Genomic DNA, 26184 nt, shown 5'->3' with positions numbered 1-26184 from the left:
GTCGGGTATGTCCCGTATACGGCTCTTCAAATTTCTCATGCGTTTAATAAAGAAGGACAGATCAGAGCCGTACACAAGCTCAGAGACTATGCAAAGCGGGGCGGTGTCTGTCGACAGAGCATACAGTTCAGTCTTTATTAAGATCGGTCGTCTGTAGTTCCAATTGAGTGACAAAAACACATTCTTTCCCCTATGCATGCTTCGCAAATTGTGAGGGTTAGATGAGAAGTGGCTGTTAACCACGGGAGAAAAAATTTGCTTGGAGATACAACCCACACCAGCCAAATTATTTACATATGTTACAGAGGGGTTTGACACAGAGATGAGAAATAAGTCTTGGAGCAGTTTTACGCCATACTGTTTTGTCGTATTCCAGAGTTTACAATATTGCACATATAAAGAAATCCCATAACACGTACAAAACTGCTGAGCCTCGATTAGTGTCGGCCTTGCATTGCAAATAATGTCTCTAATCGAATGTCTATTAAATCATTTTGTAAGCTGAGACAGTGCTGCTGGGACAATGTTTCAGCAGCCGTTACACAGTTACAGAATCAATAATACAATTACATCCATCAGGCAGCTGTTTGGGAAGGGGTGCCAAGCCAGTCTGGGAGAGGTGTCGATGTGCGAACTGGAAATTATCTGAATCAATTCGTGAAAATTGATGGGCTCTTAAAAATGCAAAGACTATAAACACTTAAGCAGGAAATATTTTTGCAGTGACTTCAGTAGCATTGCTTAAAGATGGCATCATTATAAGAAATCTGGTTTCCAAGAGGGAGCTAACGAGATGCCTATAAGATAAATTTTATTTTAAGAACTAATTATTGAGGGAAATTTTCTTTTTGATCATACAGTATATTACACTTTCTGAATTACCATATTGCAAATGAATGCCAGTTTACGCCAGAAAGTATGCATCATTCCCAACAATAAATGAGAGAGAATTCAAAACTTATTGTAGTCATCTGTGACTTCATTTTAAATTTGAAAAGACATGAGAGATGTCTTGCTAATAAGGCCATGTTATACTTAAGATGTTTTTCATGCTTTGTTATCCTCTAACCTCTCATCAATTTTAATGCAAGCTGCCCTAGCCCAAGCCATCTTCTCTCTCTCTGATTCATTAAATTTTGAAGGCTAAGGGCATGGGGTATGCCTAATTTATTTGTTTGTGGTCCTTTTGTATTTTCCTGCTGTGTAAATTAGAAACATATAGTTCAAAACACACACAATGTAAGCAGCAGCCATGAAAAACCACTACTAAAGAGAACATTTTAATCCTTTTTTATGAGCTCTTTTTGCAAAAACAATGAGAATGAGGGCAATTTCACCACTGTTCAGTTTTAATGTAATAAAGTGTTTTAACCACAAGAGGGCAGCCAACTATAAAATATAACAGATTCCACCAATCCGGATTTAAAGCTGTCAGACGGCCAGAGTTATAAACAACAAAGCAATGGCATTCATGATTCAAAACAGACTTTGGAAAAAAAAAAATCAGTGCAATGGTGTTGGCTGCCCTTCAGGACAAACAGGGAAGATTTAAATCATGAATTTTATTTAAGCACAGTTCAGCAAGCCAGTAGCTACTGTTCTCTACACAGCATTATATTGTTCTGTTGTATCAGGGTAGATGGTGTTGATGTCTGTGCATTTTTACCTTCAGTACAAACAGAAATCTGCATGTGGGAGCATGAGCACTGAGGTGTTTCGTCTTGCCTCTCGCCTCCATTTTCTTTGGATAAAAGCCTGAGAAATCTGGTCCAGAGGAGCTGAGCATCTGGGCCTTGGTGGCTCCTCCGCGTCTCCATGGCCAGCTCCTCCAGCCTCCAGCCTCTGTTCCCTATGTATGATCTTTCCACACCTTTTTAATGGTGTGAAATGGAAAGCTTACACACTTCCAAGACCCTGCAGTGGATTTGCGGCTCACAGGCTGTGTGACTTGAAAGTTGAAGCGCTTCACTTTGGAACTCTCTCACACAACCATAGCCTATAAATGACTTATTTACATAATTATTGTATCTCCTCTTGATTTATTTATGCCTGGTTTTAATGCAAAACATCATGCGCTTAAGGCTGTAATGAAACAGATCTAACAAAGTTCACTCTTAGGTTGACTGTGCTTTTGTCGCAACACTTTAAATGAATCCCTCATGATGGGATATGTTCCCCATAATAAAGCACAGCATGTGCAAGTACCATTTCAGATATTGTAAGCCTCCAGTTACTTGATGTGCACAGCTAAGTGGCTGTCTGAGCCAGACTTTAGCAATTGTATTGCATTCCAGATTTACAAAGTGGCAGATTTCATGCCCCCTGCAGGAAACACTATTGTTCCAAACAGGAAATGCACCGCATGTGGCCACAGATGACACTCCTGAGACTTCCTCAAGGAAGAGACTGACAATAGGGCTGACCACAAAGTGGGGGGTTCTGGTAAAATCACAATTAAGGGGGACTGCCCACCTACTATAAACAATTTCTATGCTGTAATTCAGACTCTTCATCTCTTTCTATTTTTGTTTTGTGTGCGTTTTTTAACACATACAGCACATATACACAACCTTGTATACACACACACATACACACAGACCAGGACAGAAAGGTCCCACACAGCTATGAGACGTTAAGCCATGGTAACTGAGTTGGAATCTTGGCCTCGGTCTCTTGCATCCCTCAACTGGGATAATTAGTATGAGAAAGATGTGTTACTGTGTGTGTGTGTGTGTGTGTGTGTCCAGATATGTTCTCAAGAAAACTAACATAACGAACATACTCCAAAGTCAGGCTATTTTGCTGGTTTTAAAGTGGCTTTTTTAATGGAAGGACCTGGATTCAGATTTTAGGTTAGAATTGAGATTATTTTTAGTTTAGAGCAAGGATTACAATTTATTCCAAGTTTAGGGCAAGGACTTGGGTTTAGGGTTTGGTTAGTAAAGTTAGAACTCATGTTCATATGCTGAGTATAGTAAGGATTAATGTTATCACTTACAGAAACAATTGCATCTAGTGTCATCAGGACTTATTCCCACACATGAAAATTTTGTTGCCTGAAAGCCTGAAACAGAGCCCCCCCCTCCACACACACACACACACACACACACACAAGCATACACTGGATGACGCGCTGCTCCTTGCCTGGGTAGCAGACTGCGACACAGCGTCCAATTCCCTCCCTCTCTTTCTGCAGTCCTCTCCTCGCTTGTCCCGGGCAACGCGGCTCCCCCTCCCTCCCTGCCGCTCCTGCAGCCTGGCTGCCCATCCATAAGCTCTAATAGCCCGTCAGTAATCACATTGGAGGAGAGAGACAGGAGGTGTCTGCATATGCGCGTGCGTTTCCAAGCAAAACGGGAGGAGAGGAAGAGAGGAGGGCAGCCAGACTTTGTGTGCATCATCTGTGTGCGTGTGTGTGAGTGTGTGTGTGTGTGTGTGTGGTGAGGGAGGTGGGAGGGGTGTATCCTAGCGGAGAGCTTTTCCCTGTTGTAGTAACCAACCACACGCCGACTGCCAGCCATTACTTCACTGCAGCAGCAATCAGCTCCTCTGTACTTAGTGAGCCAGACACACTAACCTGTCTGTCCCCTCCTCTCTGTCTCTCTCTCTACCTCTCTCTCTCTCCCTCTCTCTCTCTCTCTGCATACTCAGCAGTGCTGCCCTCCTCTCCTCCTCTCGTCACTTCGTCACTCCTGCAGCGCTGCTCTCTGCTTGAAGGGGACACTGGCCTGCTCCTCACCCACTGATTCTGCATGACTGTCACAAAGGTAAGAGCGGTTTGGACGGGGGGGGAGCAACTTTCAGGACGTGGCCGGCAGTTTGGGCTCGGCTTCTGGAGAGGATGGTGAAGGTTACCGGGACTCATGCCTCACGCTCACGTGTGGTTTACTGAATGGAGCAGAGCAGGTGGAGAGGAGTTTGGAGTCGAGGCTGTTTGGATGCTGCTGATTTGAGGATGGAGTTAGGCAGGACAGCCAGCTATTCTATCCTATCCTATCCTGCGAATGTGTGTTTAAGTGCGTGTCGATCGTCCTGTTTGGATCAAATGAGTCTGTGTCCAGTAAGACCAAGACTGTGACTGCGCTCTCAAATCCTCAGTGTATTACAAGCTGGCAACAATTCATGCCGGACTGATGAGGATGGTGTTCCTTTTATCTGTTTAGAAGATTTACAAACTTAACCATCTGGTACATGATGGAGAAATTCAATTTCAGGCCTGACATGTGAGGGCTGGACTGTTTTTTTTTCTAGTCATGCTGGTAAAAAGTCCGTTTTTATTCTGTGCTATGCAGAACTGTTGAGAGCCATAGCGATGATGATATGAGTGCACATTTGGTTGATTTGGGTGGACTGTCTAAATCAGTCACAGAGAATATGGAAACATATGAAAGGGATGTGTGCACAGACTTGGCCTTGTGTATCCTAGCAGCTGCAAGTTCAGTCTGTCTGCTGAAAAGTGTGTGTGGGGGTGTGTGTCCGCTGCAAGCAGGTGGTTAAAAGCAAAATGTCCATTATAACAGAATAGACATTTGTTGTCATTGCTGTTATCAGACAGCTCAATTTCAATTCATGAATGTGTGCAAGATCATCCCAAAGCGAGAAACTCAGCCAAAACTGAACCAACCATCCAATGAGAGCAGCATCGGTCTGATTTAATGCCAATAGATCAGCTCAAGTCTGTGTCTCTTGATGACATTACAGATTAGAGCAGTCATTCGGAGTTTATCCTTGACAAAGAGTGAATTAGAGCAGTAATTATAACAGTAATTCACAATTAAGTGTCAAAAACCACTGAATTCTGCTTGACTGTTGATTTCTGAGTTCCTCACGTGACGGCAAATCTTACGTTTTTCAGATTCTTCAGTGGATGCTGTGTGTTTGCGTCACATTGTTTGTGTACATGAGCATGTGTGTGCGCATGTGTCTGTGTCTGTGTTTGTGTGTGTGTATTAGCACGCACAAGCTGAGGTTAAAGTAGGTGTGTGAGTCAGCCAGGTTGTTTACTGAACCCGTGTGCACGCACATATACACAAGTCTGAACCGGTGGTCGCAGACTGTGCTTAACTCTGAGAGTCATCAGCAGGTTGAATCCTCTTAAGCAATTAACAGAGAGACAGAGAGAGAGAGAGGGGGGGAGAGAGAGAGACACAGAGAGAGAGAGAGAGGAAATTAGCACACCAACTCCCACGCAGAGAATTAACCTGGACAAAAATAGATGACCTACTGACAAAGGACAATGGCCTATTTACTCCACACTTCTGGTGCCACACCTGCATTCTCACACCAAAACTTTACTTCACGCAGAATGATGTTGGTTGCACATGCAACGTGCAATAACAAACACAAAAAACCCACAACTTCACAGACAAAACTACAAAAACCACAATTTATCAAGCATTGCATCACCCATTTTTCAATGATGAGCCGGTGTGTAAGAGAGAGATCGTGTGGGAGGTGTGTGCTGAGTAGGTGGAAGCTCTCCACTACAAGAACTTCCAGTTGGCTCTGAGCCACAGCCAAAATCTCACCACAGACAACGGCAGTAGCAATGTGGAGAAGGTTTAATGAATACATTGTTTAATTATTGCACATTTACTCATTTGCATCTACATTCCCACCTGCAGAGGAGTCAGTGAAGAGAGGAGGGGACAGGAGACAGTATCCTCCCTCAAGAGTGAATAAGAAATAATTCACCTTGTGCTACCCAAAATATGATGGCTACGTGGGAGCAGGAGAACAAAGGGGAGCAGGGAGGTGTGTGTTTATGGCTGTGCCTGTCGAAGTCACCTTGGGAGGGATACAGGACAGGGCTGCTGTGCTGACAGGGCTAAACAGCCCTCCAGCTCCCAGATACAGCAGTCAAGACAGTCATTGGCTCCTGTAATGCCTTCCTGGAGTCAGACCAAGATGTGCACAGCCCAACCGAATCTGTAAGATTATGCAAAGAATTTACATAGATTTCTCAAGGAGACAAAGGCATGGGCACATTTAGCATAGGAGCAACAATGAGGTAATATCTTGTGTTCAGGTGGAATGAACATGCAGAAGTCACATAGCCTACTATAGCCCTGGTTTACAGTGTGAATAATGCCTGTGTTACACCTACGCAGCACAGGATTCATGATGTAAGATCTCATCCGTTCATGCATCAGAAAATATTATCATTTTGATGGTTATCTCCTTAGTAAAATTTGCACGTCTGCATGTGCACACACCTTGCAAAAACACATGGAGAAATAGCCTATCCACAAACTCAGATATATTAAGGAGCGGGTTCACCTAGCTTGGTATGATTTTATATAATATATTCAAATGGATTCTTGTCTGTTCTAATGTTGTGAAAGCACAACGTGCGGAGAACAAAACGCCTCAAATGGCCAAACGTGGCAATTAGATAATGAATGCTTTGTCTGAGTTAAAATATCATGCATTTGTAAATGAGACAGACTATTTTGTGTTGAAACGGTGGAAGAAAAAAGCCTGGTACATTTGTATGATTACCACAACAATCAAACAGCACAAAAATGGCTCGACACTGATTTAGCCAAACATTGTGCAAAATGGGCTGCTGTAGCTTTCATGCACTGGATTTTTCCAGGAGCTGCTTTCATATTGCACTTGCGTAGGTAATATTGTGATCAAATTAGGGCGTCGGAAACTTTCCGTAGGGTCCTGGCCAGTATATTTGACTATCCACATACTGAGCCAGGAGTTATTTTTCCAAGGCAGGCGTGCAGATGTGCAGATGGTACTGGGCAGGTCAGCTGTCAGAATGGCAGTGTCCTCTAGGGTGTTAATATATTAATGTATGTCAAGTGTAGAGCAGATGATAAGTGTTGCAGGTGTGTGTGTGTTGGTTTATATGAAGTAAAAGGTGTACACAGAATAATGTGGGCTACAGATAGGAAGGCATAGGAACATAAATTGACAGACAGATAAATAGAAAACCTACTGCTCCCACCACTCACAAAAAGCTGACAATGAAAGTAGGTCAGTGCATGTTTAAATCCATATCCTTTGCTCTCAGACATGGCCTCACCGGGTTGTGCAAGGTCAGTTTTCATTGAGACAGGACTATAAGCTCTTTAGCCCCATCAGACAGAGACATACTTTGGACCACTGGTATTAGTTTGTTTGGGTGTGCGGATTCATTGCTCTACAAAATAATCAGAATGCCACCTTTAAATTGAGAACAACATTGAAAAAAATTGAAATTGAAAATGAGAGAGGTGAACTGAGTCATGGCCAATCACTTACACACACACCATGACTAAAAAGTAAGAGACAACGCTTTAACTTTTAATGAAACGCTTGATAATGTCATTATGGGTTTATGAGCAGAAACAATAAAAGCAGGCCCTCAGGATATGTAACTATCCCAAGTAAAACAGGATATGCTGCTGCAGCGCTGGGACAAGGAGTCCCATCACTACTGAGCGACTGCTGAGAAAGAGAAGGAGGACACACTCCTCACACTTTAAACTGTGCCACACTGTACAAACTCGCAAAACAAATGACACAAGACACTAATATGTCATAGATTTTCCAGGTTTTATTTGTTTTCTTGCTGTTTTGGTGACAGCCACTTTGGTTGAGACAATTCCCATCCCAGTATTTCAGTGCCGACAGCCTGAAAAAGGGTAATAACAAAGAACGTGAAGAAAGGATAACAACAAAATGCACGAGGTTAGCTTACACTCCATCAAGCACATGGCCATGGTGAACAAACTGTCACTTATCTGACTGATGACATATGAGACTTCTCTCTTGACTGATTGACAAGTATGACAGAGGCGCCAAGCCCATATTGAGAGATAAACATCATGGAGAAAGCAGGAGGCTAAAAAAGACAAATGGGCTTGTTGCAGCAGGATGATTGGGACGTTGCTGAAGGTACAGGGCGCAGGCTCCCTGGGGAAAAGCCTGCTGTGTGGCGTGAGATGATAACATTTTGTCCACAACATTAATTTTCGGCCACGTCAATACTGGTGGCAGGGTATTCTAAGTAGATTAAAATCAAGATGTTGACCTTTGTTTCAGTCATTTTAGATATTGATATAGACATTTGTGGTTGTTTTTTTCCTGCATGGGTTTAAACAGACAAATTAACATGTTATTTAGCAAAGTGTCATCTGTAAGATTTTTTTTTTTTTTTTTTTTTTAATTGTGCACTCCTGCTGTTTTTACTGCTGCAACGTCTTTTGTCTTTGGATTTTCTGGGGAGTTTCTGCATCTTGTCGGTCAATCACGCTCTCACACTAAAACAAAAGAGGGTGTGTTCAGCCTCATGAAACTTGCAGATTAACATCATAAAACTGCAAGAGTGGCTTGGAAGTAGACGGCAGCACTAAGTCGACAGCACACAAAGTGTAAGACTTTATTAACTTTGGCACATAACCGATGTTTCGGCGTTCAGCCCTCTTCAGACTCTGAGAGAGCAGAGAGGCTGTCAGTCAGGCGGTACAGTGAAAGTCTTTGCCATCTGTACCGTCGACTTAGTGCTCCCATCTTCATCAGAGGCAAACTGCTGTTGCTGCTGCAGGAAATGTAAAGCACATCACTTCCTGTTTGCAAGAGGATTTTCTTCCCTGAGAAAGAGCTAGCAGACGCCGGGTGTTTAGCACGGCAAATGCAAGGGCTTTCATGAAGTGGGTGCAAATTGAATCACTCTTATGTAATATCAATCAGCTGCAGAGACTAGAAAAACTGACATTTATTCATGAAAATGTCACAGCTAACCGCTTTGGAGAATACAGCAAAGTAGGAAAATAACAGACATTAAACCTCCTGCACAATGGTACATGCACATGGCAAAACCCCGCTTGGTGAGGTGGGGTCACCTCAGCTTTCAGGAGAATGTGTTTTTCTCACCCCAGTTTGAGTGAGGTGCTTACTGCTGCACATACGGCATACTGCTCTCAGTGGTGGGGCACAAAACTGCTAACACAGCTCACACATCAGGGAACAGCATGGGATTATTATTACTATATCCGGACACTCTGTTCTCATCCGCCATGTGTATGTGCATGAGTGTGTGTGCCTTACTTTCCGTGTGTATGTGGGTGGAGGGCACAAGTGTGAGTTGGTGTGAGTGGGTGGGAGATAACTTCCATTACTACTAAATCAGTACGGAGTGTCAGAGCTCTTGTGTTGTGGGCAGCGATAGATGAAGAGGAACAAATCTGCTCGTCTGTCATCTCTTGGTATGTCTGTATGTGTGTGTGTGTGTGTGTGTGTGTGTGTGAGGCAGACTGGTGGTTGATACTGGACAGCAAAAAAATATTAATTAGAAGAGGTAAATTTGTCTCATATTCAGCCATAAAATCTTGTTGTTGTTTTTTTTTTTTTTTCAAACAAATGAAAAAAAAAAAAAAATCTGTATTGTGATAAGACAATCCTGCTTGTTTCCAGTTGTTTCAGGAATTGTTCTAAACATGTTGAAACATGGCAGATTAAAGCAGATCAGAAAGTGACACTTGATTCAAGAATATTCTAAAACCCAGTTGATTTGCACTGGAAACAAGTGGGAGTATCGCATCTCGCTTGCAGCTTTTGTCACTTCCTTTAAGAAGAACAAGGTTAACAGGAGCCTAAGTGACTCATTAAGTCTGAGATTGTTTTTCAGTATGCATATAGAACAAACTAACTGTGCATCTCTAAGTGCATGCAGCTGAGTGAGAGGTGTACAGAGCAACAGTGTCGAAGGAGAGAGTGTGTATCCACATCTTCGACCATCTCTTTCATGACCCCTTTTGACTCCGCTTCGCGATAACCAAATGAAACCCTGCAGCTCACAGCTGCTCCCTCACTGAAGATAAAAGTAGCAAGAACAAATCCACACAGTAAACTCAGCCTTCAGTGTTTCAATAAAATCCCACGTCAGTGCTCTCTGACGACACAGGGGGCAATAGACGCTGGCCCCAGCATCGATCGTTGCCCCGGGTTACCCTGCTGTCAGTTCCAGTTTGGCTCTCGGTCCACGGGGCTCCGGGGAGAGCCATAATGGCCACGGCGGGACCGCTCAGTGCAGGAAGCTGACCCCTCCAGAAGGTTGAGGTCACCCAGCCCCCGTCGGCCAAACAACCGGCCAGAGACTTTGGGCAGGGAAAGAACTGAAGGAGTGGACTCGGTTTCATAGTCAAAGCAATTTCTGAGTATTTTTAACGAAGCATTCAAAGATGCCATAAAGCATCTGGTGAGCCGGGAAGCGGCACAGAGAAGTCGCACAGGCCGTTTGGACTGGACTTCTTGAATGCCCCCTTGATTGGAAAGCTGCAATTCGCACGGCAACCTCTAAAATGGTTTGGTTGTTTTTGGTTGGAGCCTGCAGACACAGCTGCGTGCCAAGGCTGGGGATGGGTGGGGTGCAGGGGAGGAGGGGGAGGGGGAGGGGAGAGGGAGGGACTCAGTCGGCGAGGTGGGGGGCCGGTCGGTGGAGTAGCCTTTTTTGTTCCTTCAGACACCAGCAAAAACGCTCCCCAGTTAACACTCAAGGGAGTCACTGTGGTGATAAATGGTTGTCTATTCCCTGAGGACACACACACACACACATGCACGCGCACATACACAGCTTTATGTGCCACCTATAGTGCGGTGCTGCCATGGATTCTATGTAATTCAAAGTAGCATTCAAGCTGTGTTGAGTGTGTTTGCAATTAAGTATCTGCAAACACCCCAATTATGAAGGAGGCCCACGCAGCTCTGATGTAAGGCGCCCATATGTGGCTGGAGAGACGTCTGAAAGCCATTTGGAGAGTGTTTATGGTGCAGCTCCTGCTCTGAGCTGTAGGCCTGTTAAGACCCCGGTCGTGTAAAACGGTTCAAGATATGAGCTCACTGACGACTCTCTTGCATCCACGACGACTACCCTGTTTGATCTCCTGTTTGTTGTATTGGTTCAGTTGTTGAAATCAGACTAGACATCTACATACACAGCTCACACACACACACACACACACACACACACACACAAACCTGAGCAAATTCACACACACAAACAGACTGCATCCTCCGTCTTTGCCCAGAGTTCCTCGCCCACCATAAATCTTAATTCAGCCTGAATCAGACAACTGGCCATTTGTCAAGCTTTGTGTGTACATGCACACACACACACACACACACACACACACACACACACTCACTCACGAGGGCTTTAACGAATCCCTCAGTTCACAGTTTGATTCGATTTGCAATACAGGGTTCACAATTAGATATTTTCACAGCATTTTGAACAAAATTTGAGTTACTGTAAAATATTCTTTTTAAAAAACTTTCTTGGGTATAATCAATGCAAAATGTGTTTTCTTCTCGTCTTCACAGCATTTCAGACAAATGTATCTTTAGACCCCTACTGGTGAGAACGTAACACTTAAACAGAGGTATAAAACTGTAAACAAAATATGCTGTAGCAGTTGCACCACATCTAGAAAAAAAAAAAAAAAAAAAAAAAAAAAAAAGCTGATACCTTAAATCACATAAAAATTAAAAATCACAGGGCATCCTAAATCTCCAGGTACTCCAGGTAATCTTTTTGTAGTGTGATTTTTTAAAAATACTTTTTCCCCCATTTCTAGCCACTGATCTATAATATTTCATTATAACCTCGGCCTATAATATTTTTAATATTAATATTGTGAAGTGCTGCGTCGGTAGCCACAAGTGATGGCGTTGATGGCGATGTCGACGAGCAAAGTCTTACAAAGTCAAAGCAGATAGCGCTCTCTGCTTTTTAAAGAGTAGCGTAATTTATTTTTCACTTCACTGATTTGAATCGTCACATATTTGTATCGCAAATTTACTGTCTTGCAAAGTAACATTACATTCCTGAATCACTGGCCATGCAACCCGAAGCCACACTCCACTCCTCCTCCTCCAAAAGTAAAAGAGTGAGCTTAATAGATTAAGTAATATGACTAAATCCATTTTTTTTTTTTTTTTTTTTTTAATTTGGTGTGGCTCTTAATGGTAAAATAATTAGCTATGGGAGAGAGAGGGGTGATATAAAGAGAGAGAGAGGAAAAAAAGGGAATAGTTGTGAGAAAGCTACAGAAACGCATTCACCACAGGAGGACATTCAGATCTGATGAGCTCATTGCCTGTCTGAAAGCTTACTGTGCTGTGTGTGTGAGTGTGAGTGTGTGTGTGTGTGTGTGTGTGTGTGTGTGTGTGTGTGATGGTCTGTGAAAGCTGCACTTGTGTGAGAAGTCTTAAGTGTATTTCCAACAGTGCAGGGAAACTCTTCCTTTGTCATGTCAGTGTGTAAATCATTGCTCCACTGCAAATGCATTCACAGTATAGACGGGCCCTCTCATCGCGGTGACTTTTGCACCAACGTATGACGTGAATTCATCCTGATAAAGTGCACAGCGGAAAGCACTCCTCCGGCCCGCCTGGTATTACACAGCTCGCTGTTCATTTTTGGATTGCCCTTTGGGAAGTCACCGAAAAGAAAAGAGGACGAGATTGTGCCATTTCTGAACGCCCTCCAGAGGAAATAAAGACACAGGAGAACAGGGCCATTTTACCAACAACCCCTTTCCCCTCCAGCTGAGATTAGGTGCTCAGTCCACAGAATTGGTGTGTGTGTGTGTGTGAGTGTGTGTGTGTGTAGTCTGACCCATCAGGACATAGGATGTGCATCCTGTTTGCAGGCCTGGGGATTGGAGAATATGTGCACTGAGAGAAATGGGTGTTTGTTTTTGTGTGGTGTGTGTGTGTGTGTGTTAAGAGGCAGGTGGCTCATTAAGACTTAAATACACTGCAGAAATACCCTTAGTCCCATATTCACATTGCAAAAAATATCCACATTAACAAGTTGTTTGGTCTCATATTCAGTTTTGAATGTTTTTAAAAAAAATTTTTTTTTTCTTTTTTGAAAAAGTTAAAAATCTGCCAGTGGGATGAGACATTCACCCTTTTTTCCGATGCAGTTTCTAAAGAATAAAGATGCTGAAGCCAGGCAAAATGAGGCAGATCAGGAACTAATCAACAAAATGATTCTTGATTAAAAAAAAAAAAAATCAGGAAAACAGCTGATTAGCATGAGAAAACACAGGGATTATCTCATCTTGCAGACAGGATTTTTCCACTTGGTTTAAGATTCAGTAGGAAATTGGATGAGATGGTTAAGATGTCAACTGTCTTAAACCTGTCCATTTCAGGATGGACTCTCCCATTTGTTCCTGGCTCTTGTGTCTCTTCTAAAATGTCCTTCTTTTCTCCTTTCCATATCATAAATTCGTAATGAAGCTTTTTGTTTTCTGTCCACGTTCTGCTGTCTGGCTGCTGGGTCTCTGTCTCTCTGTTCATCTTTCAGTCCTAAAAGTGGCAATAGTCGCAGTTCAGGACAGTTTAAAATCATTTGCAAAAACACTTTACAGTAGTTCAACAAAATAAATCAATAAATATATCAATAATTTTACAAATATGCAATAAACCGTATTACTCTACAACATTGCAGAAGCCGAATTGCATGAATAACTTTATCATTTATGTCCCATCCTGACAAAACACTATTGGTACAGACGTGGACTGAATACTGTTGAGCAATATTATTATTTTTTTATATTTATTTTAAAATTTTTATTTTGGTAATTTTTATTGATATGAAATCTAAACCGTAGTCATGACCTTGAACCTTTACAACAGACATAAAGTAGTTAGTGGCGTTTGTGTTTATATGGCAGTGTAATATGCTGTATACAACCACATAAGCACACATTTATTTATGTTTTTATTTGTATTACAACTATATTTTATTATTATATTATATTGTATTATATATTATGTTTACATTTTTTAGGTCCAGATCATAATCAGCAGCAAGGCAACTAAAAACACAATATATTTTGATGCACGAAAAGTGAATTTTTTCGCCAAGATTTTCAGTAAATATTTCAAATATTAAGTTTAATCGGTAATTGCGATAATACAGCACACCTGTTCAGCAGGTAGATCTGCGCTCTAAAGAGCTCGAGACGAAACAATCAGGCACAACAAATCTGTTAAGCTCATCTCCGTGGTTGAGAAGATCGGATCAGCTTGTGTCATCGCTTTCCACCTGGATTTGATGATCAGAATCACACAGGATGACACTAATCCCCAACCTGGAATATATTCTGTGTGTGCATATTTTCAATTTGTACACAGTTAAAGCTGTACAATATTATAATTAGTTTTATAATTGGTATAATTAGTAACTGCGAAGTACAATTACATACAGCAACTGAAAGGCCTAGATAGTGTCTGTACAGTGCTGGCCTCTTCTGTGTTTGTTTGCTATGATTGAAATTGTATACATTATAATAAACTATCAATTATTACAAATATTATGAGTCATTCTTTTGTTTTCCTCATTACTTTGTTTTATGTTGTTTTAACTCTTCAGTGTTGATTGAAAGTATTGTATGCCATTTTAAATTTAGCTCAAAAGTTGCCGGTGACTCCATGTCACAAAGTAATAAAACCAGCACGTTCCTGTAAAGACTCGACCATCCAGAGCTGTGCTAGTTAGAGCAGAGGTGCTCAATGAACACTGAGAGAAGAAAGCGGTGCTGTTTTCTTTGCTTTTGAGCGTCTCTGTGGTAGCACCGGTCAAGCTGCAGTGATCAGAGCATGTCAGCCATCCAGGCCGTCACAGCGCCACTGCAGCGAGAGTCGGGGTGGTCCATTTTCACTGTGAGACAGTAGCTGCTTGGTAGCTAGCCTTGATAAGTGGCATGGCATTTACTTACGTAATGTTATGCCACATCACATTTCCAGGCATGAGGCTGACAGCAGCTCTGCTCTGTGCTGTGCTGTGCTTTCTTTATTCTTTTCTTTTCTTTTTTTTTTGTGCATGCTTTGTGTGACATCGGCTTGCATTTGTTTTGTGTCCTATTATGAATCCTCCTCGATGTTTCCTCAAAGAATGATTCACGGTGGTCACATGTGCTGTAACATGATGTCTGATGCTAATTCAAGCACTAATTGAATTAAGGTCCACAGCACATTTTCACTTTACATATCAGAGTTTATTTTAGTGTATAATATTATACAGAGGCAGAGCCGCATTCATCAGTGAATGAGACTGAGCCGGAGAGTTGAGTGTGCATAAGAGAGCAGTGAGTGGGGGGGTGGGGGTGGGGGTGGGGGTGGGGGGAGTCAACTAGTGAGAGCACATCCGTGGAGGGCAATACCGCAGCCCACGCATGCACACACACAGACACACACACACACACACACAGACACACACACTCATCCTCACTGAAGTGCACCAAGGTCAAATTCAGCTCTGTGTTTTGCCATGGGCATTGATAGCAGAGTAAATATAGATATTAGTTTCTGCAGCACTGTGAAAATGCCTCTTTTATATCTACATTGTATCCTGAGGGTGATGGTTTTGGTATAATATGTTTCAATGGTATTTCAGATTCTATTCTTTGAATTAACAAAAAGGAATTGCTACTGATCCAGTAAACATGTTGTCTCCGCACCTCTTTGTCCAGTGTTGTATGTTTTTTTTCTTATAATATTACAGCGTATAAAGCACCGCAGGGATTGCTTGAGGACAGAATGGCTGAAAATGTTGAACTGTAACTCTGCGTCTGTTGAGGTCTGTTCTGACACAATGGGGGGAAAAAAAAAACAGAAAACCCTGCTGAGTTTCCTTGAATTCTCAGTTTCAGTTCAATTCCGCTTTATTTGCCTTGTCAACAACAGCTGAGAGGAATTTACAGTATCTTAGTGTAGCGCACATTGTAAGGACACATACAGAGACTTTATAAGACATACTATTAAGACATTAAGGCAATATAAAAAACATGACCAAAAGTTAAATGTGACAGTATATACCATGAGCAACTATTTTGTGATCTTTTTAATCTATTTACAATCGATTAATTTACATCTATCTTTTTTTTTTTTTTTTTTTTTTTTAACCAATATATTTTTCTCCAATGGCAACATTTTCATTCATGTGTTGGTCCACTGATACATTTATATAGGCTTACAGTCCATTTCAAAGTCCTTTTCAAATCTTTGTGTTTCCTTGAACAAGACAGAGATCACACAAGAGATGATTTTCTGTTTTTCATGGGTTTCATTTCACCCAGCACTACACATTGATGTGATCTTCATCTGCCTTCATCCCTACGTCTTCCTCACTCACTTCCTCCATAATGGCGTGCTGGTAATAACTATGTGCTGCAATCTATTCAGCTCTGACAAACATGATGACCTGTGCACAAAAGGCATATATAATCATTCAGAGGCAGTTAGTCATGGCAGCCCGGCCCAAACTGATAATCCATTAGGAGATCACATAGACCATAAATACATAAGCCTCTTACAGAGACTATGTGGTGAAAGTGCCAGCATTGAGCAGGACTGGCTTGTCAGCATTTTGCTGGATGAGATCTGGGGAGAAGTCTTTGGTCAACACCATGACTCTTTGAGGTCATCGCAATAAAATCGGCATCTTAAAGAGTCATTTAGTTTCATATTCAAGTGGAATCAGTTTTTCTTCAATCAAAGATAAGCAAAAAATCTGCCACTGGGATGAGATAATCCCACTTATTTTCCAGTGTTAATGACCTCATTTCCAAACTTTTCTTGAATCAAGTGTCAATTTCCTGATCCAAGTGGGCTGGTATGCCTTATTCTGCCTTGCTGCAACATATTTCTGAAAAATTCCTGAAACTGCATTGGAAACAAGTGGGATTATCTCATCCCACTGGCACATTGTTTCACTTGTTTGGAGAAAAGCAGGTTTTTAAGACTGAATGTGAGGCCAAATGACTGATTCTGTTCGAATGGAGACTTTGAGCAGTGGTCAGGCTGGTTTGAGGTTGAAAATCAATGAGAAATCAAAGCATGAACTTTAAATGTTAACATCAAAACAACATATTATGTGTGTACTTATCACTTATGTCACTGAAATGGTAATAGTTAATTTTCCTCCTCCACAAAGTTATGTGTTTATGGGAATGTGACACTTCATCAGTGGGTGTGATTTATACTGAAGTAAATTTCACAGAAATGTCACTTTGTCCTTTTATTTCAACAGAACTTGCAATTCCAGCTGTCTAGATTTCCATTGGTGTCACTATGGTGACACAGTGGGTACAGTATGTGTGTCTGTCACAAAGTGAATGGCACATAAACAGTGGCAGGAAACAAAGAGCCTTTAGAAATTATTGGGTGTTAAAATTCATGGCACTCCAGTTGTGTAAAACATAAACTATATTACTCATGGAAATGTTTGCGTTTCAGATCACTATTCATGCAAAGCTTTTAATTCATTTTGTTCCATTTTACCATTTATACGGTAGAATTTTAAAATATTATACGATTTCTATTTTTTTATGGCCGTGTTATTTTGCTGTAACTTCATACCATAATATGCTAAGTTCATGTGCATATATGTGAGCATAAACTGTACATGTATATATATATATATATATATGTACATATATACACACATATATACATATACCGGTATATCTTTTCTGTGCATTCTGTGCTATATCTGATTGTAGCCCTAAAAACAATCCCAAATAAATCAGATTAGAGATAAATGGCACATTCGCAGAGAATTCCTTAAAATATAAATTAGCGCAGGAACTGAATTTCCAATCTAACTGGATGTCATCCTGGACTTTAATGACAAATTCCATCCTTACAGTTGATTAGAAGCCCATCTCTACGTTCTTTGTTAATCCGATTCACAGTTGTGGAGAAAGTAACTTCTAGCTGTAGCAATAATAATCATGGGCTGGCTGTTTGAAAGGGAGGTTTGGACAATTGAAGTGAAGGACAATGAAGTCCCATTGCTCAGGAAAATGCTGAGGATGCCACACTGTTGTGTACAGACCCGTGCGATTTCCCTGCATTCCTGTTTGTCAGGGGGGAAGGAGAGTGTGTGTCTGTGGCAGGGGGGAGTAAGGGGGTGCAGGGAGGAGCAGGGGGGAGCAGGGACTCACGAGCGGAGAGACGGCTGGGTCTGCATTCCAGCTCAGTGCTTCTTGGCTGTGGCTGCTGACTCGGGCTGACAGGGTTTTCTGGGTGTATGTTGCTGCGCCAGGTTTTTTATTTACTTGGAGGATTCCTGGTTTAGGGAAGAGGCGAGGCAAATTTGATAGTATAGTAGTATAGGCATTTCAAAAAGGGAGAGGGATATGTTTACTGTATGCTAAAAGTTGGCAATGGCATATTCTTGAGTGAAAATGAAACAGCAGTTAAAGGAGTAATAAAAAAAAAAAGAATAGCTGGAGAGTAATAGCAAGTTGAATATTACTGTGTGATTTTCACACTGATAACTGTTTCATTTCTTCATTCAAACACAGAAGTTGGAAATTTAAAACCGGACAGTTGGCATGTCTGTGTCTTCCAGTGATCCAGCTTAAAGAAAAATAAGTTGTGTAGAAGCACCCGATTTGACATTTATCACACCATTGAATTATAACCTGCACAGGTACGGGTTAGTAGGTCCTTACTGCACCTTCTAGTGGGTCAGAAGTTGTTATCCTTTATTCCTATCATCAGTCTGTCTTAACCTGTCAAATGGGACCAATGAGGTCGGTCACAGAAGGAGGTGGTTGAGACGGTGAATGAGTCAATCACACGGACCTTCACTCCAGATCACGGGGATCGAATCCTGACTAAAGCATGAACCGTGTTCAGTTTTGGCCAGGTAAGATTAGCTATGTAACTTTAGGGAACATTGTCTTAAATTTAAATTTCAACCTTTTCCTGAACTTAACCATCACTAACCCTTTCTTTACTGCAGCAAAGACTCTTTCCTAATCTTAACCAAGTAGCTAATGAAAGCTAAACTAACATTTGAGTGGTTAAAAGTGACTGACAATAGGAATAAATGATAACAGCCCTCTGACGCACTCGAAGGTGCAGTGGGCACCTACCATCCCATACCCGCTGGGGTGATGACTGATAACGTCCAGTCAGTGGTGTGATAACGGTTAAATCAGGTGCAGCAAACATGGATGATGCAAAGTGTGACAGTTTCTCCCCATGCGAAAATCTGTGATATTTAACAATGTTAGCTTTCTAGTTAGAATAGATTTTTGGCAACTGTGACACCATTGAACACACAACATATGCAGAGTGGATACTGCACGACTACACTTCCACTGTAATCAATGGAATCAGCTATAATAATTTTCAATTTATATTTTTTTTTACATGAGGTGTGTGCGGCCCTTTAACTCAAATATACAGTAGGTTATAAAGTGTTGATAGTTTAAAGTGTTTTGATTGTCATGTCTGCATTAATTTTGCCAATTCTTGCTGGCGGTTGCTTAGTAACTCCATCCCTTACGCAGCCTACCGTAGTCTGTAACTTACCCACATCACACAAAGCCGGTGAAAAAGTTTCACAGCGCTGTGCTGGGTCCAAAAACTAAAGACACAATCCCACACAATCCAAAAACGAGTGCTTGCCATGTTCTTTCCCCTGTGACTTTTCACACAACTCTACGCTGAACACACGCTGCAGGTGTAGCCAGTAAAAACATACCTTCTGCAGCACATATGCTCCGCAAACGGTCCATATACGTTACATGTCCAACGTAGCCAAGGTAAGTGTGATGTTACATGTCACATTTTTGTTTAACCATTTACCAAACCGATGTTTTGATGGGTTTGAAGTCATGTGGCTGGAAATTTAACTGAAGGCCGCTGTCACACCTATAGTTTGCTTGCTTTGGCTCGATCTGGGTGGAAACTACTTTATTGCATATTTCACTGGGTCCAGTTAATGTTCACACAGCGTTCAGCGATCCACCACCCAAATGAGCAGTGGAGTATGAAGCATGGAGAGGCATCTTGTGCGTCATGAAGATATTCTGCCACCACATGGACTTGTTTAACTCCCAAGTAACTATGCGACCCAATACTCGTTTTTACTGTAATTGTATGAGGAGGATTAAAATTACAATCTCTGTAGTGTTTACAGTGTATGCTGCCATGTTGACGCCGTGTCTGACAACTGCAGTTTCTTCTGTTGAATTTGCATTTTATTTTATATTTGTAGGGCCATTTCACTGCATTTCCCTCAGTAGGAAATTGTGATTTTTGACCTCCCAGCATGCCTAGAAAGCAACATTTTTTACATACCACACGCCTTCCCATAAGAACCACAACAACACAAAGAAATCAGTCATAGGCCCTGTTCACTGGGATGCTTTGTACACATACTCATGTATCTCTGAAGAAATGTTGCAGGTGATTGTTTATCTCATATGTCTTATGAGGTAAATGGGTTGTCCCTTCTTCAGGTGGCACCTCTGAATTAATGACTTCAAGCCCACAACCTCCCTAGAATTTATAGATTTTAATGAATTTGGAAGCTATTTTCTGTACCATGACAAAAACTGCTGGGAGGCTAAATTATTCTGCCAAGGTAACCCTGAACAACAACTCAAAATGCCTTCCACTTGCAAAATCCATCCAGTGTTGCATTCCCACCTTTACATATTTCAACTGAGCGGTCCATTAGCTTTCCAGATCATGTAGCTGAGCTTGGAGGTCTTGAACAGATTGCTAGCCAGGTGCTTCTCTGCTGAGGCCATTTCCCCGTGTGGGTTTTTGTATTAGTCCTGTCTGTCAAACAAGGTGGGAGTAATACTCTGGCAATCCTCTTGACAGTGAGGAATGAGAGCTGTGAACACCTGAGCTGGGCTAACAGGGTGAAAGACACACTGTCAGGAGAAAAAAGCAGGCGGCTGTGGTTTGTAGGTGGCGGGGTGAGCGTGCTGAGGGCAGCAGCAAAGAGAGGCCGAGAGGGGCACCTCATCGAATCATGGAACACAAGATGGGAAGCTTTTATCATTTGATATTAACATCATTTTAATTTTAGAAGTCAGAAAATACCACACACACATCTCTGGTTGATGCACAGAGAAGGGCGGCATAAACAAAACAGCGCACAGGCCAGCTGATTACTGTATTGTATGCATCATAATGGATCAATTTGACACTAACTTCAATGCACTGGGTGACAGGACTGGAACACTGGAAAAAACACTTAAACTGGGATACACAGAAATCAGTTAAATGCAGATAACACAGTAAAGCCAAAGTATGACTCGGAAATGAGCAGATCCAGGGCAATGGGTGCCAATAGAGAATCCCTTATGGAATGACAGCCAAAATTAAACATTAGTCTCCGCAGAGGATGGAGAAAAGAGGGCTGTGTTTTACAACTGGCCATGAAACTGGGACATGCACCAGTACACACACGGCACTGTACAAGTCAAATTGACAGGATGGCATTCAACAGATCAATGTAGCACAGTGGAAATGCGCTTCAATGACCGTGCAACAGATACACAGCATGTCGTTGGCCACACTGTGCTCGCACTGGCCTGCCATGGATTTGTTGTCAATAAAGTTGAATACTGAGTCTCCTGTTTTGTAGTTTCACTTTCACTTTCACGGTCAGCGCAACGAGGGAAATTATAATAACATACGGAGATAAGCATGTGGGAAAAAATAGCATTAGCATTTTTGTCATGCGGTAACAGACTGGCGTCGTTGAAATAGGTCAAATTCACAACACATTAACCTTCACCCACATATGGGAATACTGTCATTTCAGAAGTGGCTTAACAAGCTCACACAAGGACGCAAAGGCGATTACCGCTGTCTCTGTTTTTGTTGTGTGTGTGTGTGCACGTGCATATTTTTTTAAAGGATAGTGCACTCCACTTATCTGTTGTTGTTGTTGTTGTTGTTGCATTATTTAAATAGAGAGCTGAAAGGCTGGGAGGAAAACAAGGAAGAGACAGAGGAGATAATCCCAGATGAGCAAGAGTGCGTATCCTTAACCACAGCACCATGCCTGGGAATGTGCATTTGTGGAGTCACCCTATTTTCGATGGAAATATGGAAGTTCGGAGTCAGTTAGGCGGGAGGTGATCAGATGATAGTGCGGCACAAAAAAAAAAGGGAAGTTCGACTAGCTGCTTACGTGAGCATGCCAACATCAGGTGGACGTCCCTCAGTGAGCTCTGTGTGTATGTATGAGGGAGAGCGTGAGAGGCAGAGAGGGGCTGGCAGCTGAAGACTCTTCTTCCTGCTGGCATCATTGTTATATTAGTCTGCTTTTACCTTACAGGCTCCATCACCAGCCAGTGTTTACACCAGCTTTATTGCTAACCATGTCTCTCTTGACTTAAGGCCATTATTGCCTCTCACTGGCAGTTGCGGTTCAACCTGCTTTCCTTGGTAGGAAAACCCATTAGGAATCTTTTCTTCACAATCCCCGCTCCGAGTAAACACGAACATCTGGAGTTTTCTTGCCCCAAGTTGCCAGAATTGCCACAATCTGTTTCTCTCTCCTGGATTGTGCCTTGCACCCTGTGCTGTTAACAGACTGTGACATTTACATTCCTGTGTTTCAGCTGCTGAGCGAGAGGATGATTATGGCAATAAGTTTTGCGAACGGAAACAAAACACCACATAAGGACATTAACTAACACATATTGTGTATCTGTCAATAAGCCAACACAAGTCTTTTTGGCCAACAGAAACTCTTCATTAACACCATGAAGCCTCATAAAGATGCTCCTCTTTGGCATGTTCTCTTGTTATTTTACTGTATTTTTTATTTATATTATTTTATTTTGCTGCAGCAACAATCCAATCCAGTCTCATTTTGGCTATAGATTTTTTTTTTTAATCATACTGAGCCAAATGTTTATTTGCTCTTGGTATCATGTCAGATAATTAAGAGTGCAATCACACATCCAGTACTGTGTCACTTTTAACATACACTCGCAACATTTCCTCATAAATTCACAGAGCAGCTCCTGCAGCAGCTCTCTGCTGATACACTACATTGTGAGTAACCCTAAAGAGATTACAGGCAACCACCCTAATGCACAAATATGACTTCGCCATGTTAGTTCCTGTAGAAGGCGTGCATTCAAATCACCGGGTATCCATGCCAGCCAAATGTCTGGTCTGTTTGCACCAAAACAAACAATGCCACTGTGATATAATATATCCAACATCTGCTCCCTCTATCATAAAAATCAGCCTTAAACGTTGTAGTGTAGAGCTGTATATTATACATAATTATAGTCTGGGACCCAGTGCATTATTGTCTAGACCTATATATGGTTCTAATTATTATTATGAATGTTATTAGGTTCCCTTCAGTGTATTCAATCAGGTTCCAACAGAGACCCATATGCATTTATTTGGTTATTTATATATGCTACAAATATTTATATTGCATATTCAGTATATTATGGAATAATGAGACCTATTCCATAAATGGTGCAGTTTATATAATTTTTTGCTTCTTTATATTGTGTTGCTACATGTTTACTGTGACTCACAGGGACAAACAAGCACATATATGTGTATACATATATGTAAACTTATAACTGATTTTAATTGTGATCTAGCCTGCAGCCGTGCGCTAATCTGTTTCTGCATGCTGCAAAGGTACAGTGCCAAGGGTCAAGCGGTCACCGTCTAGAATGGAGTGGCCAGGCAGATGGTCTGGCGCTCGGCTTGGCTTCGATCTCTGTCTGGGCTCGCGTTTTCTCTCTTTCCATCCCTCCACTCCTGGAAAGAGAGTGAGGGAGAGAGAGTGAGTGAGAGAGAGAGAGAGAGAGAGAGTGAGAGAGAGAGAGAGAGAGAGAGAGCTGGGGATATCAAGAGGCTGTTCAGTCTGTCTGGTCGTTGACACAGTAAAGTAGGAATGCCTGGCGTACTGAATCTCAACTTCAAACGAGGTGTCTCGTCCAGGCTTGGGTGCTTATTTTTCCCAGATTTGTGAAAAACTGAGCAATAAATGTAACCTCTCTCAAAAGAGCTCTCAAAAGATAATCAGAAAAGACTGACGGTCTGAATCAAGAATTGGAAAAAATGATGAATTTAGGGGAAAGAGAAGTCGGTGGCTGGTCAAACTGATGGTTAATCTCATCAGTTACATTACAAAATATCTGCAAGAGAGAGTTGGCACCAAGATCGTCTCTGTCTCTGGTAGAGAGCTCCGTCTGGTGTGCAGGCTAATACTTAATAGGCCTATGTTAAGTGATCAAAGGCACTAAAGATATATGTTTTTGTTTTCCTCTGACCCAAAATGTCAAAACTTATGCAATCTCAGTTACCATGGTCACTGAAGGAGCTCCTCTGGCATTGAAAGTGGCTCCAAAGAGTTCATTTTGTTGCCAATTCTGTTGTCACATACTGGGTAAGGTGACCATTTGGCAAGACTCCCAAAAATCTGCACTCTCCCTCAACAATCACCTTGAAGTTTTCAGCCGCAATATCTTAGCAGATCTGGAATCACGGCCCTCGTCAAAATGATTAATCATGCCACAAGGCTGTCTCGGTGCTCTTGTTTCAGTGATGGATTTCAGTAATATTCTGATGAAAGTGCTTCTTCTCCTGCGCTTGCTTCTTGGGCTCAGCGCCACTCAGCTCTCTCAATTTGAACCGCTGCCCGAAGGATTTTCATTTTGTACCAGATGAGAGCTGTGTGCTCTGATAAAACATTATCTTACTGTGTTGCCTCTGTAAACCTCAGTAAGCTCTCTGTTAATACACAACTACAATTATCTTCAGCTGTTTGGTTTGCTTAAATGCATGCCCACATAAGGAGTGGACATATAACACACAACAATATTATATTCAGTTAGTTAAGAGTTGTATTTAATATCTTATTCAAACACTCCCCCTCTCCAGATCTCCTTGAGGTTTCTCTTCAAACAGCATTAATATGATTTATGATTGAGAACTAATAGTTTCGTCAGGTTAATAAAAGTAAATCATCATAGCATAACAGTCTAATATGCAGTGTTTTTCCTTGTTCATCTCTGTGAACTTGGTGTTGCATTTCTGCTTACTGACACGCCAGGGAGGAAAAAGGGAGGAAAAGCAAGAGGGATAGAAAGTGCCGAGTCATGTTCTGATGCAATCTCTGCTCTCAGGATATTGTCAGTATCTGATCAAGAGGAAATGTATTATGAATTTTGATGGCTATTAGGAGGAAAAACACGCACTACTATGCTGTACATTTTGAAATGAGGTTTTAAAATCTCATTACCGTCTTGTCCCTAAAAAGCCATTGTTGGCTCAGTAATGCGTGTGTGTCTGTTTGTGTTTGTGGGTGTGTGTGTCCTGGACAGTGGGCAGGTGGTTTGACAGAGGGGAGTGATCACGCTTTAATCTTTGGGGCAGCTCTGTCTGGGGCGCGCCCCTGCCGCTCCTTCTCTCCCTCTCCCCCTTTTCCTTTGTTTCTTTAAATATTTAATCGTCTCCTTCCTTTCTTTCTTTCATTCTTTCTTCTCTTTAACCTTGAGTCTCCACCTCTGTCTGTCTCAGCCAATCTCCCCACTTTTATTCACCAACCCCCATGTGTCCTCCCTTTCTTCTCCCTCTTTCTTTGTATCTCTCATTCACCTTTAGCGTGCACCCCCAGTCTCTCATCCGCTCTACGCCCCGGCCTGCATCATTATGCTCCAAAAAGCATGTGACACAAACTCCAGGGGGATAGCACAACCAAGCACAGAGGATATTATTAATTTAGACCATTTTCCTAGCTTTTGGATCACTGACCAACTGAGTGTAAGCAATGAAGTGGCTCTGCGTTGTGGAAGGAGAAAGGCTGAGAATGAGCATTTGCAAAGGTCTCAAACTATCAAGTAAGCGCCGTAGCTGTTGTTTTTACATGACATGTATGGTAATGCTCCTCCTTTTTCCCTCTTGACAACTTATAGGCGATAGTTGCATGCCTGTGCACTGAAACCAACACACTCCTCCATGTGCTGCTGCCCTGATAAGTGCATTCCTGTGGGATTTCTGAGCTTCCTGTCCTTGGGTGGTGGACTCTATGGACCTTTTACTCTGTTTAAATGGGGGAAGCTCCAGGCCTGAGAGCTGCCATTAGCTGAGCTTGTGTCTCATGTGATCATCAGTGAAAAACAAACCACCATCTCACACACACACACACACACACACACACACATACACACACACACACACATATACACTTACTAAGGCTCATCAGTTGTATATAACACTGTCTTCTGACCTGCAGGAACATAATCATAGCACAAAGATAATATGACGAATAAGCCTATATTTCTAAAATGAACAGTAACTAATAGTTAAAGAACCACACCGGTGATTTTGCATGTTTAGAATAAAATATGCAAAAGATACATACTT

At 41.9% G+C, this 26184-nt stretch overlaps 1 protein-coding gene across 2 annotated transcripts in view; it reads left to right on the top strand.

The window, feature by feature from the left end:
* The first annotated feature begins 3320 nt into the window (after positions 1–3320).
* The window catches only part of coro2ba (coronin, actin binding protein, 2Ba), a 53875-nt gene continuing 31011 nt past the window's right edge, over positions 3321–26184 (top strand). Inside the window, exon 1 of one of the 2 annotated variants that reach the window (XM_030076620.1) lies at positions 3321–3767. In XM_030076620.1, coding sequence (XP_029932480.1) covers positions 3753–3767 — 15 coding nt within the window. In that variant the 5' untranslated portion in view covers positions 3321–3752. Of the gene's footprint in view, positions 3768–18584; positions 18671–26184 lie in introns of those variants that run through there. The other variant, XM_030076635.1, reaches the window with a different exon arrangement.

This window comes from Myripristis murdjan, chromosome 3, assembly GCF_902150065.1.
Source record: "Myripristis murdjan chromosome 3, fMyrMur1.1, whole genome shotgun sequence".
NCBI classification, from domain to species: Eukaryota; Metazoa; Chordata; class Actinopteri; order Holocentriformes; family Holocentridae; genus Myripristis; species Myripristis murdjan.
This window is presented reverse-complemented; position numbering and strand designations above follow the sequence as displayed.